Genomic DNA, 21305 nt, shown 5'->3' on the forward strand with positions numbered 1-21305 from the left:
TTTGAGGCTTTTAGGACCTAGGTAGCCAAAACTATGACCTGATGTAGTGTTATTCTTATTTTTAAGGAGGAGGTTGATCCAAATGATGTATGGAAGTAATTTTCAAACAAAGTTTTATATTTTTTTTCCTTGTGTTAGACACCAGCAACATTCAGATGAGAGTAACTTTTTCTGGGAAATTGCTTTAACATGTGCATTCATACTCTGCGGTAGCAGTCTCAAATTCTCAGAGGACCATTCCTTCTCTTCCTTAGTGACTATCTTTTTGTTAAAAATAGAGTGTTAGTATTTGAGAAGGACTTTTAGTGCAAAAGGGTTGTAGATAACCTCATTCTGAATCTACAGATTTCTCCAGAATGCTAATAAAAATTTCTTATATGAAGTACCGTGTATATTAAGCAGAGGTGAAGCATAGCAAAGTTGCAAATGGATTCAGTTGATCGCATGATTTAATCTCATACATTTCCAGGTAGGCAGATAAACATTTAAAGCCTATTGGTACTCTGTTTTTCAAAATGTTTGTTTGCTCTGTAGTGTTCTCTTTTAAAACTATGTTGGCTTCTTTTTTTCCCAAGAGTTAAGAGTATGATCTTCAACAGTGCTCCAGATTTCTTCAAAACAGCACAGTCATCTTGTATTTACTCAAATTTCTTTGCGTATCTTGCTTATATATTCTGTGAGGCAGATAAGTACATGTAGCTGAAAACACCTTCAGAGATTATATCTTAATAGTATTAGAAGTAATGTTACTTTTATTCAGTGCATTTTTATTCAGTTTATAACCATTGTTAGTGAGTTGATAACTGATGTTCTTGAATTTTGGAGAAGTTACTCTTTCTGCATTGCAGGTTAGGAGGGAGTATTCTTGTGGTCAGCCTTTGTAAACTAAACCACAAGTAAAGAACTAAAAGACCTTCTGGAACTTTTTCAGCCTTTCCATACTCTCTACATAGAAGTGAAATTAGGAGGAAATAAAACTAACACACACTTTCTTGTCTGTCAGCAGTCCTTTGCAGTTGGAATTCAAAATGATTGTCTGTACAGAACAGTTAATCATTGTCACTGTTTCTCTGTGTTCTTGTACAGAACTTTCTTTACCTAAAGAACTTCTTCCTGCTAATAATACTAGCATTTGCACTAATATCTGTGATGTTGATTAAGAAATTTAAGGTAAATACTGAGGAATGTATCAATAACATGTTATTGGTAGCTAACTGGCTAAGGCAAGATTTCTGTAGGGGCAAAATATGAAATGCAAGATGGAATTATTGTCAATATACTGAGTGCAAACAGCCCATTCTTGCTTTGAATGCCTTTTTTTTTTTTTTTTTTCCCTGGGATAAGAATCAAAGGAAGGAGCAAGTTGAATAGTATGACTGGGATTATTTCAGTGTTCTACCTTTTTTTATTTTCTTCTTTATTTTATGTGGTAGCCCATCCTGCTGTTTTCAGTAGAGAATTGGTAAATGAGAGTATTATATGCTCTGTTTCTTCATCTTTTAGTAAAAAAGTAAGAAAGATAAAAGCAATTTTGTTAGGTTGTGTGAATAGTTTAATTCTTCATGTGAATCCTATCTGATTTGGGGGCCATTGTGTACCATGATACTCTGCTCATTCTGTTGTATTTATGTTTGATCTTTTGGGCTTTCAGTCATCTTCTGATTCCACTTGAAACAATTTTCAGAATGACTTTCACATTTGGTTTTAGATTTTAATTAGATACTCAAAAAATGCTCTAAAATACATGTGGTAGATATAGTTAAATTAGTTTTGACAAGATAAAAAGATATGCAGGTTCTATCCAAATCTTCATGACAGCTTTTGAAAGGTTGACAAGTAGGATTTTGGTCAAAGTCCAATAGGGCAAAGTGTGGCACAACTCATAATGATTTGAGCAGAAGGTGAACTAGATGATGTTTTGATTTCTTGAGTCGTGTTGGTTTATTTTTCCCTGAAGCATTGTCTGTATGTAGGAATTTTTGCAGAGCACCTGGTGATGCCCCTCTTTTGATGCATACTTTGATGCTTATTATACTTTTGCAGCCATCTGCTAGAAGAAATTAACTTTTTTTTTTTTTTTTTTTGCCTTCTGACACTTGTTTCAATGCACTGAAATTGCTCCCTCTTGGTTTTATTTGTTTCATATTGGTGAGTGGTTTAAGGCAGGTTTAGGGAACCTGAGCCTTTTCAAACCCATAACAAGCAGGAGCCAGTAGAACTGGGCTCCTTAATAGCCTCATCTAGAGCTAAACTTTTTTTTGTGAAAGAAGGTGCTCAAGCACAGCAGCACTGTTTTCTACAAAAGAAAGGTGTTCTTTGTTATCTTATATGTCTCTAATTGTCATTACTTTCTGTAGAGGGTTGTGAGTAAAATGGTTGAGTCCCAATACTGAAAATTTCTCTTCAGATATGACTTTACGTTCAGGGAAGCCAGGTGTCCAGAGGCTGCTCTCCTGCTTGCAGCAAGAATATTATGATAATGTCCATCTTTCATTATACTTAGAATTGTAGGAATTTCCACCCTAAATTCCTTTGTTTATAAAAATCTTCTTCCTTGGCCTCCTTTTTCAGCTCAGTAAGATGGTGAGCTCACGCTTCAACACTTCTGACAGAGTCTTTAAAAGCATAGCTGTAATAAAAAGGGATCTGTGAGTCTGGAGATTGGATTGCTAATTTCGTTTTACGGTTGTATTTACAGCATAGGTAGATGCTTGATTATGTGATAAATGTGCTTAGTTTGCTCATATGTACAGTTTGGTATTTGTTCACTGATCTTCTAATTACAATTATTTTATTCCCTAGTCTGAAAGTAATTTTTCACTACAAATAGGACCACTAAAATAAAACCACTTTGGGTCAAGTTCTTATAGTAGGTAGCAACCTTACGTATTAAAATGCAATGTTCTAAGTGTCTGTAAGTTTGAGAACGATGTATACTTTTAGCATATTTAGGGATGTAATAGGAGAGGCCCAAAGCTGTCCAAATTGAGGATCCTCCTACAGGTTGTGTTAGTATGGTCGTAACTACCGCAGGCTCTGTCTGAAGCTGGGAACTATACTTAGAGCTCATTTTTGTCTTTCTGCATGGCCATGAATGTGATTTGGCCTCAAAATTTGGTTGTAAGCAGAGATGCTGGAAGAATGTTACCAGGACAGCATTTGTTTCTCAAGCAGTCATTTCTTACCTTCCTGAAGTAGAAATGGTTGTCCAGAAGGTGGCATTGTGAAGGCTGCCTGTGAGTCATATTTGTCACTGGGTTGGAGATAATACAGAAGTTTGTATGTTAGGAACTCTGGGACTCAGGGCTGGCTTTCCCTTCTTCTTTACCTTACAGGATTACTGGAGTTAACTCAGATTCAGGCACTGCATTTTCCTGATATTTCACTATATCTGTTGCTCATCAGCCTCATGGCAATTTTGATTGTATTCTAAGTATTGTTGAGATAGGACTTTGAAGTTTTATGTCACTTGGAATTTAAACACTATGGAAGTTGTCACTGTAGCTCACTATTCTTGGCCAAGTTTTTAGGGGATGTTTTTTGTTGTGGGTTTTTTTTTTTGTTTGGTGGGAGGTTTTTTGTGTGTGTGCGGGGGGGGGTTGTTGTTTGGTTTTTATTTTTTGTTTTGTTTGTTTTGGTTGTTTTGGTTTGGTGTTTTGTTGTTTTCTAATGAGTGATCTGCTTTATGAGAACAAATTAATTAGGCAAGAGAACAGATCTCTGGAGGTATCTGAATGGAACTGTTTCCTACAGATGTTTCAGATCTGGAAACTTCTAAAAGCAAAATACAAGTTTTGCAAATTGAACTCTGCATGTAATTTGGAGCTTTTAATGAGACCAGAGTTCCTCAGCTGTACAAAGAGTGTTTGCATATGCACCGTACAATGCTTTTTGATGATATAGTGAAAAAGACATTTCTCAAGATACAGCTCACCACTGTTGGACCCCACATTTTCAGAAGCATGTTCTCAAGTACTGTTGGAGTATAGAATCATAGAATCATAGTTTGTGTTGGCAGGGATGTTAAGGATCATCCATTTCCAACCCCACTGCCATGGGCAGGGGCACCTTTCACTAGACCAGGTTGCTCGAAGACCCATTCAGCCTGACCTTGAACGCCGCCAGGGATGGGGCGTCCACAGCTTCTCTGGGCAGCCTGTAAAACCAGCATGTTCTAGCCCCAGAACTTACATACAGGCATTTAATAACCTGCAGGTTGTTTGCAAGGAGGCAAAATGTAAAGAGTGGACAGCATGTCTTGTGACGTTTTTGAAGGCCCTCTTTCAGAATACTATAGCCGTAGCCATTAGTTTTCATTTCTGGTATGCCATTTGTGTTCTGTAGTTAGGGTGGTAAATAGAGGGAGAAATTTGAAGAACATTGTTGCTGCAGTTTTTTCTCTAAACCTGCAGATGCAGCCCACCTCTCCTTGTGAAGCATTCCCCTGTTCTCATGGGAAATTCTTTCTCTCCACTTGGAATCCAATTCTTGCTGTCCCTGTAGAATGGTTGTTTCATTTAATACCAGTTTAAATAAGTATGCCTTGCAGGCAACTCTAACAATGTTAACATTCAGATTTGTTTTGATTCTTGAAGTTTATCTTACAGGTATGAAATAATCTAAGCTGCCGTTGGGAAACAAATCATTCATGTGTCAAGTATGCAGCTGATTTTATAGGGACATATTTTTACTGCCGAAGGCAACAAATACAGTAGTCTTGTGTAGAGATTTCTAGCAGTGTTTGGCAGAGGTGTATGCGGTGCTCTTGTTTCTGTTCACACATACCTACCTATGCATCTTTCTAAACTTTACATTTCTAGCAAGAGATGGGCAGGACTGCAGTTACTGCTCCCATGTTTTGCCTGGTCTGGACCTTTCTTCAGTAACTGAGGGTGCTGGACATAGCCTTGTCTTCTCTTACAGGTATATATTTGGCTCAAGAGCCCGTTACGTTTGGTACTCAAGATAGTATACACCCACTGCTTAATGCTTCTGTGTAGACAAATCCATTTTTGTCGTGTTTGATAAACCACATTCTCTACTCTGAAATATTATTTATGAAACTCTGACATGTTACTATTTTTGCCATTGCAAAAGAGACATTCTGTGCCATGTCTCAAATTGTCGAAAATAGAAATACAGCTGCCTTTTTTTTTTTGGGGGGGGGGGGATTAGGGGGGAGTGTTGCAGAAAGGTTCTTCCTTTTACGTTCCTGTATTTTGTTGTTCATGACTTGAATGAAATGTAGTGTGACATGCAGAGGAAAAACAAAACCATGTTTCATTTTTGTCCTTTAGATGTAATATAAAACATCCCAAAGTGTTGTAAAAATTGCAAAGAAAAGTGCCTAGATATGAGAAATATTAAGATGCGTCATACAGACCAAGCATGTTAGGCTACAAAAGGTTCCTTTGCAGATTTATGGCCTAGATGGTTCTCCTTAAAATAAATGGATTTTCTGCCTTTTTCTCTGCAGAAAGCATATTGTACTGAAGGGGTGCAGTGGCAGTTTGACATTGCAAGTCAAACTGGAATAAGATGTGAAAGGTAATGGTACAAAACACTGGTCAAACTACTGTGTACTTAGTGCTAGTGTTACACTGAAACGTGCATGCCAGTCTGTGAGTATCTATCTTACTCATATTAGACAAAAAATGTAATGATGCAGGTTTAAATAATTTCTTCTTATTTTGTTTATTCTTATTTCTGTGTTTGGTGGCCTTTTTGTTAATTGAGGTATCGCTTGCTCTGCTATAAAAGTAGGGCCTGAAAAGTGTCTATAGTTACACCCCAAAGAAAACACAATAGGATGGAGAAAGTGAGGTAGTACTGTACCAGTCAGTATAGCTTGTTTGTTTGTAATATAATTTAAATATCTTTGTTATAAAATTATTTGGAGAAATCTAATTTCTTAGTTTGTCATTGAATTGCATCATTCTTTGTCTCTCAAAAAGTCTATTTGGTGGAAACATTACATTTGTAAAGGGGAAGAAAAGTCTTAGAATTTCTTACCTTGTTGAATAATCTTTTTTTAGGTAATTTTATACTTGAAACTGATTCAAGAAATCCTTAAAAATATAATTTTAATACAACTCCTGCATAACAAAACAAATATGCTTGGATTAAAGCATTCATTTGGTGTTCCTTCTGGTTAGCAGGGTGTTGTGCAGTAATTGGGGCCAGAATGAAGAAGTGATCAACCTTGCAACTTATGAAAGTTATGTGATCCTTCACTGTAGCATTTGATACATGTTAATCTGACATAAAGGGGTCTAGAACAAAATCCTTGCGCTGTTGAGTTCATGAAAAGTTACATGGTGATCAGCCTGGAGAAGGCTGGTGCAAGCATCACAGACTTGTTTCTTTCCAAAACAATGTAATTTATTTTTATGGTCTGTCTACAGATACATGGAAAATGTAGAAACAAGTGTTTTTTGCCATTGTGTAATTGACAGGCTTTCCTGTTATGAAGATGGTGACTCATTCCTATTACTAGGAAACATGACTAGCATTTTCAGAGCACTGCAGCATATTAGAGACTAAGGCATTCGGACATTGTAGTATTAGATGTGTCCAAATATTACCAGTGTGCTTTCAGTGAGGTCTTCTGTGCATGTGCTTTCCCCTCACCTCCCATTTGGGGATGGGGGCAACAAGAAGACAATGTACAAAAGCCAATATATGTTTCTCTTGATTCTTTGTACATTTTCATTTTGTTTTTAGAGGCAGTGTTAGTGATCTTATTTTCAAGATCACTATTTAGCTATTTACGTTTAGCTATTTGCACTTTAGGGAGAAGTTAGATATTAGTGTTTGTCCATTGATTTTATTGTTCTGATTGGTTTTCCCCAGTACTTCTACATGCTTAAATTGAATTAAACGTCATCATTATCCTCCAGATGAAAACAGTAACTTGCCACATCCCACTCACTATGACAGTTTTTAATTGGAAATGAAATCTGATACTAGGTATTAAAAATCAGAGTGCTTTGTCTATCCCAACACAAGATTGGTGAAAAATCAGTGAGAGTAGCCTGTTGTTGCACTGATGTTGTTTATTAAGAGTCAAGTGCTAGAAGCAAGCTAGTTAAAGTGTTCAATAGATATGAAAGTGTGTATGTGTGTACATACAAGTTTATGCAGTTGAATAGAAAGTTAGAGGGTTTAAAATGTTTAAGTTATGGTTCATAGTGAGGAAAATAAATGAGGCCGCTTTTCTAAGACTCAGAAATTGCAGTCTGTCAGACAGAAGGTGAAAAAATAATCCTGTAATACTGCTTTCTCTTTTAAAAAACACATTGTGTTTTCAGAAACAATACTTACGTAGAATGTGTTTGCTCTGTTACAATAAGTATATTTACAAACAGATTTACCTTACGCAGCAACAGATTGTTTTTATTATTTCATTTGTCCTTTACTATCCGATGAAATCTGAACGCTTTGGGCATTTTCTGAAGATGCTTGTATTACCTTCAAAAAAAGGAGAAGGTGCACTAAGAGTTACAAGCCCAGGGCATAGGCCAGGGTAATTCTAACCAGCAATTTCTGGGATGCAAAAGTAAATGTGTAATATGCAGACTGTCAGTCTGCAGGTAGTCTTGGCATTCATAGGGAAATACATGCAGAAGCCTGCATTTCAGTCATGGCAATATTAATGTATAAAATCTTAGCAAAACCTGGGATTGCGTTGCACATGAAATAATAATATATTCCATCTCCAGGGTGTCTTTTTCCCAAATAGGTAGACTAATACAACAGCAAATTTATTGCATTAAGTGAAGTCTGTTATCTTTTCAGTATTCCTCTCCAGATCAGACTTAATAAGATTTCTATTTTAGTTTCTTTTTGAATACTCTTAAATGACTTTAAATATCTTTGAAATAACCTTTTAAAAGGTCAGTCTTTTTAATGACTAAAACAGTGTTACCTCAAAATACCCCATAATATACTTTGTTAAGCATAATTCTTATTACTTCAAATTTCATGGAAATTATCATTCTAAATATGAAACTAAAAGAAAACATATATTAATAGAGAAGTCTGACTGATTTAGTTTTTTTGCTAATTCCCAACATTCTTTAGCTAAAGCAGTATATAGCATAATGCTTATTCACTAGAAACAACCAAGTTTCACAGAGTTGGTGGCTTGTGGGGGTGTGTGCTGCTTGTTTCTCCACCTAAATTACTGAAAAGCTGTTCTCTGTTCAGGTAATCTCTCTTACATATGATGAAGGGACTACCCCATAGAACGACCTCTATTTCCTCTTAATAGGTTGTACGTTTCCTGTGTCCTATTCAGTACATTTGAACAATACCAATTTGGGATTATTTATTTGTTCAGCAGCCTTTAGAAATTGCCTGATGTGTTAGTTGTCTCCCTGCTCTTGCTGGTAGAGCTTTGGCTTTGGATATAACAAAACCAGTGAAGAAAAACTTCATCAGAAATCTGTTGTAACAAATTCTAGTCAGAGAAATGGAGGCTGCAATTTACAGTCATTTTAAGTGGTTCTAAATGCAGCTTTTATTGACAGCAGTGGTGCCCGCCTGCCCCATCTGCCTTTTCATGCCACCTTCCTTGTTCCAGTACTAGCAAGTCAACTATCTGGCCTGGTAGCAAGTTGGGCTGGAATACGGAACGACCTCAATACTAGCTTGGCAGCCAAAAAAAAAATGAAATCTTGAACTGCTTCAGTTCACTGAACTTTGTCATCATGCTGCTGTATGATCACTAGTTTTGAAGTGAGGGTATATATATGGAGGTTCTATGGTAGTCTGCAGTTGGACTGAAGGTAAGCTGAACTGAAACCCTGTGTGCCCCATGAAATTCACTTATGAAAAGTAATCATGATTTTTCTTTAGGTACATATTTAAAGGTATTTACTAGTCTTAGCTTATATGTATCACATCATTCAATTTATTACAGTTGCCTCTAAATTAAGCCCAGTTAGGCTAAAGAAGGTCATGCTATTCTGTACTGTGAACTGTGTTTAGGGCAAGTGGATATTCCCACAGCACATAAAGGCCCTGCAATAGCAGGGCACTGATGAGATAAGACAGGCCCACACGGTGCACACTGTTTGCGAAGAAATGCAAAAAAGTCCTAAAATTCTTCACTAGTATGACCTAGGGGGAAATGTCTTTCTCATCTGAGATCTAATGGTTAGTCTGTCCTTGAGCATGGCAGAAAAACACAGTGAGTAGAGAGATTTAAACGTGTACATTATTTATGTGATCTACAGGTATCTTTCTGGTCTTTTAGATGCTGTGACCTGCCTCTAATACCTCATATAGGGAAATCAGTCTACACCCTCAAAACCAAATCCACCCTCTCTCTATGTTTTGGTTTTTTTTTTTTTCTGGACATTTGTGCAGTGAGGGAAAAAAGATCCCTTTAAGCCACCACTACAGTCTTGAAACATGATGTTCAATTACAGGGATGGTCTTAATTCCCAGCTGCAGTGTTACGTGCATTTGCCAGGCTGTGCAAGGACTGTGGAGAGAGAGCTTGAGGGAGGGGAAAGTCCAGAGGCTCGTTTAACTGTACCCATACCCTTACCTGTCCAGTCTGCTTACAGAGTAACAGTGACTTTGTATATATCTAAACTGTCATGGTGCAAATGAAAATCAGTGTGTTTTCCAGGTAGGAAGTTGAATCACTTGTCATGGGTGTGTTTGAAAGAGGGATAAAGTATGACCTTTTCAAAGTTAAAAGCAGCAGTTTACTCAGTTGCCATTCTTTAATAATACTGCCAATAATTTGGTCTCACCTATTACCAATAATTTCTCAGATTCAGGACAGTTAACTCTGAAAAGTCTTACCCTAGCTGTAAAGATGTAATACCACAAACTTGCTGTCGTATACGTATAGCTTATACGTAAATATAAATGTAAACATGTGCATAGATTATAAATAAATATTCCATGCATTTATATATACATACCTATTTTTCTAAATATTTATTTTATATGCATTTATTTATGCTTAGCTGTGTGACTGAAACCAGGACAGTTACTAAACGATTGCTGGTTATGCCAGTATTACATCTTTGCAAGTGCATACAGTGTTGCAAAATGCTTATACACTGTTTCTGGTTTCACTATTTTAGTATGCATATGTTTGGCTTAAGGAGAAGCAAATACAGTCATACCTTCTTTTAGTATGCAAATTCTTTTTACATGCAACAGGCCTCTGCCTTGGCTACTTCATGTTCTGCTACACTTTAAGGATGCAAAAACTTCAGCATAAAATACTAAACACCACAAAGATAATTATAGTTGCTTGTGCTCTAAATAGTCAAGGAGGGATGGGCACAATGGGTGATTCAGAGATCTTTTCTTTCAGATTTATTTCATTCTAAAAAGAGTGGATCATGTAACTCAAGCTTCTGCCAGAAGTCCTTGTATTTTGGATGGTACGCCATAACCAGTGCAGTTGCCTTAATTTAGATGGTTTTCATTTTATTTACTTATTAGTTCTTTGTGTAACTTTGTATATTTTGAATTGAAATGGCATTAAGAATAGAGGTAATACTTGGCAGTAAAACTGGGTTACTGGAAAATATGGTCTTCTTACTACCTGAAATTTTTAGATACCACTCCAGAAGAAATTTGAAAATGTTTCATTTTAAACTGCAAGGAGTACAAACTCTTCTTTGGTCTCAAAGAGCAAAATGCAGTAAAGGAGTACTAAATACAGACTGTTAGTTAATTAACTGATTTCTTCTTTACTCTAACATTACTCTATATTTAAGTGGTAGCTGTGTTTTTAATCTTTTCAACCGTATCTTGCTTATGCTTCACTTTAGCTGAATCCCTGCAACTGGAAAACTATTTAAATCCTCTGAAAGCAAACTCTGTATTGATCACACTGACTTTCATGCTTGGTGATCAGATTATGGGAGATAATAAAGTACTTGAGATACACACCACTTGCCACAACTGTCTGCTTATGCTGCCAAAGGAGGACTCATTGGAAATTCCTGTTGGAAGGTGAAGGACATCCTTAAAGAAATCTTTCATTCCCATGAATAAATTCTGTATTAGTTCAGTTTAGCATCATGTACAATTCCAGGATATATATATATATATATATAGATATAGATATAGATATAGATATAGATATATATATACTCCTCAAGAGGGTAGAGTTCAAGCTTTTATTCCTTTTAGTATGCCACTTCCTTACTGCTCAAAAAAATTAGATAAATGCAATAAAAATTAAACTCAAGGTATGCAGACAAGCACAGAGGAAAATTGAAAACACATACAGAGAAGAAATAGTGAGTTACCTTATGACAAGAAAAAAAGATTTATTTTTTCCTGGTGGAAGAGTAGTTGTTGCTTTGCTTCTTTACTACGTTTTGTGGGGTTGTTTTTTGTTTTGGTTTTGTTTTTTTTTCCTTTTGCTTTTGATTATATTTCCTTTTGTTTTGGTGGGGGGTTTTTTGTTTGTTTTTGGTTTTGTTTTTTTTCCCTTTATCGTTGTTGGTTTTTTTGACTGTTAACCTGAGGGATGGAAGCTATTCCTATACCCTTGCTGCTTACCTGTAATATTTACCTGGTGTCAGAATTTAAGTGTACATGGCAACTCGTTATTTCCTTTGTTGTATAATCTTGTTCCTTTAAGTAGGGAAGTCAGGAGAGTGTTAAAAAAGTATCATCTACTAGCTGGCTGTTCCAAGGATAGGTTTCTTTTTTCTAACCAGCAGCTCCTGATAGTTTTTGCCTACAGAACTTAAAAGAATCAATGGTATATTCTCTGAAATTGGAATCTTAAATTTTCAGTCTTAGAAAAGGATGGGTATTTCAGATTTGATGGATAATGTTGTTCCTGTATATAGGAAAGAGTGTGAGTTACCTTACTGCAACATATGGGGTCAAACCAAAGGCCAGTATCCATTCTGGTGTGATCCCAGACCTGCTGAGATCAAATCAAGACACGCTATTGTATGAATACGGCTTAGATCAGGTTCTCAAAGTTCAATGGGTGCTTTGTAATGTACAGTAGGGTATCTTATAAAGACCATCTTTGGAAGGCTTAGAATCATCTTGTTCAGGTAGTTTGGTCTTGCCAGCCGTGAAAGCCTTACTACCATTTATGTTGCTTATACTAACAGGTCCCTCTTAGAGCTTTGGCAGCTAGTTTTACCTTTAGATGTTATTCTGGAGAAACTCTGCAAGTTTCTTTGGTTTAAAATTGCCCTGGAAGCATTAGCAGTGTAGAATTCTGGGGTTTGTTTTCTCTGTTGCACTGAAGTATTTTTATAAGAATACTACTCCTAATGATCACTTGTGCTTGAAGTTAGCATTGTCTGTCTCGGGTTGAGAGCTTTGGATTCGTGTATTACTGGGTTAGTTCCAAGGAGCGCTCTTGGTCTTGAAGGCAACCTAAGTTCCTTCAGGCTGATGTTCAGAAATAGGGAGATACATGACGATGTTCTGAAGACCATTTTGCAGGATTGTGGGTGCCCTGAGATCAGTTTCTTAACCTTTAGTATCAACAAATGACAGCTTTTTTTTTATCTGGAAGAAATCTCTTCCAGGGATTTTTCAGGTGTGCTCTTACCTCTCTGGTTAAGAATGGTAGTATATTAATACTTTCAAGAGGGTTTTTTGTCAAGAGGTATCTTCTGGATGACAAAAGACTGCCTTTGTGGCATCTTGAGCTACAGCAGATAGTTTTGAGTTTCAGGAGTTGTAGTGTTTCTTGGTTTGGAGACCTGTAGCTCTTCCTGTGATTTCATATCTTGCTGATATGATGACAAGCTGAGCTCATTATCAAGACATGAGTCTCTAGGCGTTTTGCCATCTTATTGCCTAAATGATGGATGGTTTTCAAGATTTCAGTGGAGCTGTTCTTTTCTCCTTGTGGGCTAAATAATACAAGGGCATAGTGTGCTGAAAGAAGGTATTAGTGGTTGAAACATTTGGCTTAGCATAGGTCTAGGTTGCACTCATCTCCTTTTAACTTGCCTGCCTGCAGATGTTTTATTTCTGTGATCTGTGATCATGCTAGTTTCATATTAGTTTCATTCATTATCTTTTTAGGCCTTACATGACTAAGCTTTTGTCTTTTGCATCCTTTTTTAGAATCTCTCTTCTGGTGGGCTTCTGGCAGTTCTCATAGGGCTTTTTCCTCCTGTTAGAATCCTAATTCATCAGGAATAACTAACCCTGATTTGATTACCGTTATGAGGAAAACCGTTTTTTAACTCAATCTTGACCACATTTAAAAGAAAAGAAAAAGCTCTTCTTTTGTAGCAGTTACTTCAACTAACTGTTAAGGATGGAGATTCTAGTCTTAGAACAAATCCTCATGCCATTCTTGTTAAATACTCCTGCAGTCATTATTCACTTCAATATTAGAGGTTCAGTTTAGGTACTAACTTTCATGTGCTTCATTAGTTGAAAGTTTTCATTCACTCTGGGTATTCTGTATTTTTGTATAATGAGAAAATAAACTTTGTAGGAAGGCTGCTCATCGTTTCATATCTGCTACCAAACAGTCCTGTGGCTCTGAGCACAGATATCATCTCTGGATGGCTGACTGCCCAACAAAGTATTCTTCTTTGTTGAACGGTCACTGAACTTAAGTTCAAGCAATAGCTGTGGCAGTCTTGCAGTCTGCCTGTCCTGGGATCTGTAGGTCTACTACAGACAGCTTCATTCATTCATCTGGGTTCTGCTTTTGTTTCCATTTCAAAAGTGCCTTTGAAAGAGCAGTTTTTCAGTCTTCATACTAGTGGGAGTTCTTGAGCCTTTTCTATTTACACCATACAGTAAGTTGCTCATGGTGTTTATACATACAGAAAAACATTGAAGTTGAAAGTTTAGTTACTTTAAACAAATTAATTTTTTGAGATAAATTGTGTATATGTTCATTCAGTAATCCACCACATCTGCTCTCCCTTGACATCCTTAGAGAAACTGTGGCATTCTGACTTGAGAGGAACTGCAAGGGAGAAAAACGCCCTGCCTATATAATTCCAGCATAATAAGCACAAGGGATGGGATCTGGGGATTGTCCTGTAGAGATGTCAGAGTACCAAATAGTCCTGTTTCAGTGCTTGAGTATAAGAATGATGGAAAATAAGTAATCTCTGTTTATTTTTTTATGAAGATGCTTCCTGTTTGTTCCCTCTCCTTGTCAAATAAATGAAGCAAGGGTTTTGTTGTGATTTTTTTTCCTCCCCAATTAAAAATCGTAAACATTTTGATTTTTTTTTAAATAAATAAATGAAAGTAATTATTTTTTTTTTTTTTATCAGTAGTAGGAGGTCATGTCTGTCCATGTCTGTTACATTGATTTTCTTAAGGCAATCTTTAGAGTGAGTGTTGCGTACATGTGGATGTTTTAGCTGTGGAGACCGTTGCTTTTTCAGTATCAAGCTGTGTTGATCACTGATGAAGTGATGGTAATCACTTAACACGACTTCATCAAAAGGTGTAAGTAGAACGGCTCATGTTTTCATCTGTTGTCACTAGCTTTCTGCATAGTTGAAAAACAGTTGTCCTGATGAATCTGTTACTAAAAACAACAGAGTTGCCAACTGGAATAAAATGATTAGTGAAGCTTACTTTTCTGTATTATCTAATGTGATTGTGACATATAGATGTGATAGCGTCAATTAAGATCTGGGCTGTGACAGATATTAAACTACAAACAGGATTCCTTAGTTGTTTTTGGTTGAAGATATTAGAAGTTGATACTCAACTTGCTTGTGCCTTAAAGGGTTAATCTTTATGGACTGGGCTAAGCCTGGCAGATAATGAACTGAGCTGCACATTCTTTGCTAAGCAATTTAGATAACAGAAAATGTTTAAGTAGGAGAAGAATAGGTATCCCTGTAAGCAAGATAGAAACAAAGGGCATTGGCCTAGGCCCTGTTGAAGCAAACTCTGGTAAACTTTGACAAAAGAAAAATATTATTAATGAGATTCAAGAAATTATTTAAATATATACGTAACTTTTCCGTGAAACTTAATGAACTTGTCATGCTTGATTTAAATAGATATACGTATGACTCTTCTGGGAAATTTAATAAATATGTATGTATTATTACCATATAATGCTTGCTTTGGGAACACCAGGTAGACGTGTTAGGTGGAAGGATCCCCCGTGTCTCCAGTACTGCAATAAAGAATGCCTGCTTTCTAAGATCTCAGCATCACAAATCTTAGAGTTTAAACTGCCAACTTTTACGGTATCAAGGTCTAAAAAGACATGGCATACAAAGAAAGCCAAATAATATTTTTTATTTAAAACAAGAGAAGAATTAGGTAAGAAATGATGAATTTTAAAATAAATAATTTCAAGAAGAGAGCAGAACGTGGTTTGGTGGTGTGAAATCTGTAAGTTAGTTTGTGGACTTTTAACATGACACGAGTGGTATTGGTATTTTCCAAAATATCCTCCTCCTTTCCACTCCTTCCCCCTCAGGAGAGGCAGGATTACAGATGTTCATGTTTTCACTGGGGGGGAGGGGGGGTGAGGAAAGGCAAAAATAAAAAATTTAAGTTTTCTTCCAAAATATTTTAATGCTAAAATCATAAAAAAACCTAATACTACTTCTCAACTGTATAACGCTTGCTATTTCTCATTTTGCTTACAACTCAATTTGTTTAATTTTTCTTTGCTTTTGAAAGATTGTAAAAATCAATCTTGTCCAATCTATTTTTATTTATATCCACTTTGCTGTATTTAGGCTGCCTAGAAAAGTAAAGGAGAATACAGCAAAGATGCATATTAATGTAATTCTGGTTCACTTAATGTAGTATTTCAGAGTGGTGCCTGGACTATTAGGGGATTATGAAGTATTTTTGAATGCCAGTGATTCATGGATAAGAACTCGTATGCCCACTGAAAACACTTTTTAAGTAGTCTTTTAGTTGGGAACTCAAAAATTAAATGAATTGCATGCAGGCAAGAAAAATCTTGGATTTGAGGGAATTATCCGGTCAGATACAGGGTAAATGACCAAACAATAAGAACTATTTTATAATCATATAACAGCTGAAGTGTACTTTTATACTTCATTAGCAGATTGTTATGTGCATATTTTAGAATTACAGTTTAGTCTTGTGTTTTAATTGTCAGTGTCTAAAACTTATATTGACGAAAAGCAACCATCTTAAAAATGTTCCCAAAGTGAAGCCACTGAGATCATATTTCTATAATCAAGTGCAGCCTGTGGTTTAGCACTGACTCAACCAGTAGAATACGAGCTATAGAGTATGTATCTGGGTCAAATCCTTTTTCATAAGCAATGTATTCATTCAGACAAACAAATAGACTGTGATAATGAGTTTGGTCTCAGAAGGAGCTGTAAAAAAACCATTAATAAGCATATGGCATCAAGATGGAACCTGACTAGATAAATGAGAAGAAATAGTCTGTCCTGTAAAAGAGGGCTGGAGGTAGGTAGTAGCCACTGACAATGCTGCTGGTAAGCAGCAAGTCTGTGCTTTACAGTGCTGCACGTATATGACATACAATGTACTGAGATGTGAGGATGTATGAGACTGTGGGAAACACCTCATGGTTTTCACTATACCAATGGAAATCTTGAATTCCTGGAAGCTTCTTACATTCTCCTTTGCAGCAGTTTTGCAACAGATGTGAAGAGCTGAATGTTTATGTTTATGTAAATGTATGAGGTGATGGACCAGTTAAAAGTTGCCACGGTTGCAATTATTTTGATAGTCTAGGGGCCAAGGTCTTTGTTTAACAGAGAAAAAAAAAAAAGTTCTGAAATTGTATATTTGTGAGTTGTGGTTTTCTTGGGGGTTTTTTTTGTGGGTTTGTTTTTTGTTTGTTTGTTTGTTTTGGTGGGGTTGTTTGTTTGGGTTTTTTTTCCCCAGAAAGCACTGAATAAATAGAAGCTGCTCTCCCTAATTGCTAATTTGGTTGCTAATGAAAAATATACATTGCCTTTTTTTCCATACTATTTAAGGAAACTGTTCTTCCCACTGATGTTTTCAGAAAGCAGGATGATTCAAGTGATAATTGGAAGAGGGAAGAAAGGATTTTAAATATAATATTTTTCAAATTAAATGGCACCTACTTGTCTCACAGTTGTGGGGACCAGTTTTACAGAAGAAGATGAATCTTCCCACTAGCACTGAATTAACTGAAGTTTGATATTTCTAAGAACTGACACATGAAGTAATTGTTCTGAATTCTAGAGAGAAATAACTGAGCTTGAAGACAGTGAAATTACTGTAACTTGAGTGAATTTAAATGTCTCCAAGCATTATGTGGGTTTCTCCATGTAAAGTTAGGGGTTAAAACATTATTGAGTCATCTTTCCTAATATTTAAAGTATATGTTACAGGTTTTCTAATTCAGATAGCTTGCTGACTTTGAAGCTTTGTCAGTATAAAAATTTATTACATACTTCAAAATTTTCCTGAAGTGGTTTGTAATTAAGGTATTGGTAGTACTGCTTTCATGTGGTATGAATTTATGAATTACATAGCACATAATAGTGGAGGAAGGGACTGAACACATATTATACTTGTGTTTGAAACCAGCACAATTCCTGAGAAAGCTTCTGTTCCATGTTCTGTTCTTACTCATATTGAATATTACAGAAGTTGAGTTCTGTCCCTTTATACTTTCCATTTTTTCTGTCTTCAGTTGTTGCAAATGAGCCTGATGTGTACTTGTTTGAGGTCCTTCTCTGCGTGATGCATTTTCCAGCTGTATTCTCTCTTCACTCTATATTCTGTGTGTTGGGTTTACTTTGCTTTCAATTGATAATCAAGAGGGATATAATGGTACCAGGTCGCCACGCAAAATAAGGCCAGGACATTGTGGGTAAAGTACAAGTTAATATCAAACTAACGCAAAAATTATGATTTGTTTGATTCAGTCAGACAAGGTAAACTGCCTTGTTAAATCCATGTTACAATTGCATGTTTTATTTTTTTTTATGCTCACTGAATTTTGTTTGTGTTTTGTTTTTTGAACAGTGATTCCGGAGTTTATGAATCAAGTAAATATTGCATTGGAGAGCTTAAGCAAGAACACAGTGCATCTTTTTGATGATAACCAGTTTGTGGACATTTCTAAGAAGGTGTATGATACAATTCATAACATCAGATGCTCAGTCATGATGATTCGGGTAAGGTTTTTGTTTATTAAATATTCATTTCTAAGATAGTTCAAGACATCAGGGCATTTTCAAGATAACTTAGAACTGTGTATGTGAACTGTGTAAACTCATATCCAGATTGAACTGATCTGGGAAATCTGGATTACAGTGAAACAGACATGATTACAGTTCAAGAAGACGAGAGTTGCCTTGAATACTAGATCACAGTGTCGCATTAAAATTTGCTTTGTTGTTTAAAAATACTGATTTATATTTTGTTGGTAGAGAACTTCATTCACTTCATTAATTACCAACTTGTGACTACAAACCAAAATCTGTTTGTAATTCTTCAACTTTCACCTTATTTAGTGGAATGTAGTAACAGAGATTCAGGTGATCCTGATAATCTCTTGTTGAAGTTTTGTCAGCTTCACACACTTAACAGCCTGATTTCTATCAGTTTTACACAAACTCAGTCAATGTACCAATCCTGGTGCTTTCCAGAAGTTGAAGAAGATGCTTATTTTTAAAATCTGAAATAGTTTCGTCATACGCAGAATTTTCCTCAGATATCTTCAGCCCACAAATCCCATTTCAAATGATAAAACGACTCAGCCGCACTATCTGTATGTTCAGCAATTTATTTTTTAAAAAAATTAAGCACTAATAAAAATGGAGATACATTTTTCAAAGGAAGCTTGTCTGCTGCACTGTTTTTTCAGTTGAAAGAAAGAAACAGATTTCAACTTTCTTTTAAATATAAAAAAATATTACAGGCTAGCATGACCAGCAAGTTAAGGGAGGTAATTGTCTTCCCTGCTCTACTCTGGTAAGACCCCGCCTGGGGTCTGCATCCAGCCCCGGAGTCCTGAGCACAGGAAAGACGTGAACCTGTTGGAGTGAGTCCAGAGGAGGGCTACAAAAAATGATGAAGGGGCTGGAGCCCCTCTCCTATGAAGAAAGGCTGAGAGTGTTGGGTTTACTCGACCTGGAGAAGGGAAGGCTCCAGGGAAGCCTTCCACTACTCAAAGAAGGCTTACAAGAAAGATGGGCCTACTTTTTGGTACAGCCTGTAGGGATAGGACAAAGGGGAATGGTTTTAAACCAGGAAGATAGATTCAGACTCGATACAAGGAAGAAATATTTTACAGTGAGGGTGGTGAAGCACTGGGACAGTTGCACAGAGAGGCAGTAGATACCCCCCCTGGAAACATTCATGGTCAGGCTGGATGGGACTCCGGGCGATTTAGTCTAGTGGAAGATATCAATGCTCGTTGCAGAGGGCTTGGACTAGATGAGCTTTAAAGGTCCCTTCCAGCCCAAACCATTCTATGATTCTAATATGCATAAGTGAGTCTTAATGTATTGTGGTGTATAAGTTAAACCCTTTCAGTAGGAATTCCAATCTGCAAAATCGTTAACATGTCTCATCCTTATTGCAGTTGTCAATTACGAAATTTTTTATATACTGAAGAGAGATCCTGAAACATGTATCTTGCCTCTAGGAGGATATTTGAGTTGGAGTTAGCTGGCAAAACAAACCAGGCTGAGGCTGATCCTCTGTAGGTCTTCTGATCAGTTCCTACTTCAGTGAACACAGGCTAAGAGTTTTGGTTAGGACATCAAATTTTTGTCTAGATGCTTTGTTGTTTAAAAATAATTTGTTTAATGTTGTTAAGCTTCATTTAATGCCTCATTTATAAGCTTCATATATTCATGTATAATGTTAAGCTTCATTTAATGCCTCTGTTGCTTATCCTGTCTTCCCTTAGTAACTCAGGGATTCTTTTTTTTTTAAGATTACAAAGTTGTTTCTCTCTGTTCTTCAGTGAGATCTGAGTCTTCTATATGTTCAGTCTTCTTGGGCTTGATCATGACTGACTATTTTTTTAGAGATTAATTTTGGAAATTCATTGAGGAGTGTAACAAAGCTTCAGTCAGTTTCTATGAAGTTGTAGAAACTGCTCTGTGGGAAGCTCTGAGTATATATTCTTACAGTCCTCTGTGATGTGCATATATATGTGGACAGTCACTCAAAAAAGAAAAGTATGCTCTATCCCCTGTACTACTTTCTGAAGCATGAGGGGAAAATACTTTCACCTGAAAGAGATTGCACATATGCATAACTCATATATTCACGGTGTATGTGTACAATGGAAGTGCATAGTGCATCTGTAAAATTGCAAGTCATTGCACCACACCTAAATTGACAGTATTAATATGAAGATTTCTGTCAGTGCCATCTTCCACTTCTGCTTTGCGAGTGCAATTTGACAATGCAAGAGGAAGCAAAAGTTACCAGAAATTACCTTGTTGGCCGTACCTGAAGCTGTGGGTAGCAAAGAGCAGATGCTCCTCCTCTTGTGAACTGAAGTTCTGAGCCTGCCTCCACCTGTGCCGAACCTTTCATTATCCAAAACAATGTATGTGTTTGCCTCAGAAATAAACGTAACTTGAAGTGCGTTCAGCTATATCTGAATGTATTCAACAGCCCAGCAATTGCAGAGTCCTCACAAAAGCTCAGGAGATCAAAAAGGATTTTATTCATTTAAAGGGACATGCACAGCTTTCTTCTTAATGAATACCATTATTCAGACACTGCCGTGAGAGGGTTTTTTGGAGGTTTGGTGAATTGATATTCAGCTACTCTGCCATCCCTTTGAGATACTGACTGCCAGCACAGAGAGTGCTGAGGAAACCCTGGCATTAAATTTTTGAGTAAGGATGCATTTGCATTCCTAATTAGATACATTCCAGACAATGCCAGTTTCATTTCAGTCTGCCTGGAAGAAGCTTTAGCAAATCTGATGGTTCTTCAGAGGTATGCTGTTACCACAGCCGCTGAGGTGAGGAAATAAAAGTATTCCATGGCCAGCTTATACGGGCTTACAGATACAGTGCCAAAGAACAATGGATTGCCAATTACAGGGCATTGCAAGACTAAATCAGGGAAAGAAATTGTTAATCAAAATATAATTGAGAAGTATAAATGAATGAGGATGGTGACCCACAGGGGAAACTTTTTCAAAATCAAAATAAAAGCAGAAACTCTCCAGATCAGTTCCTCAGGAAGGATTTCAAGCATGTAATTACATAGAATGTTTTTAAAACTGGAGTTCCGAAATGTGAAATTCTGCCAAATGGTATGGTTAATGCTGATAATCAGATCTGCTTTTCAATGTCCAAACTTAACCATAGATACATAAAACA

At 36.5% G+C, this 21305-nt stretch overlaps 1 protein-coding gene across 1 annotated transcript in view; it reads left to right on the plus strand.

Moving 5' to 3' along the window:
- Positions 1–21305, plus strand: part of CTNNA3 (catenin alpha 3) — a gene marked incomplete at its 3' end in the record, with an annotated part of 502263 nt that overhangs the window by 394792 nt on the left and 86166 nt on the right. Inside the window, exon 12 of the mRNA XM_080620404.1 lies at positions 17974–18125. Within this exon, the coding sequence (XP_080476530.1) occupies positions 17974–18125 (152 nt within the window). The remainder of the gene's footprint in view (positions 1–17973; positions 18126–21305) is intronic.

Source organism: Psittacula echo (assembly GCF_963264785.1).
Source record: "Psittacula echo genome assembly, chromosome: 6".
Taxonomy (NCBI): Eukaryota; Metazoa; Chordata; class Aves; order Psittaciformes; family Psittacidae; genus Psittacula; species Psittacula echo.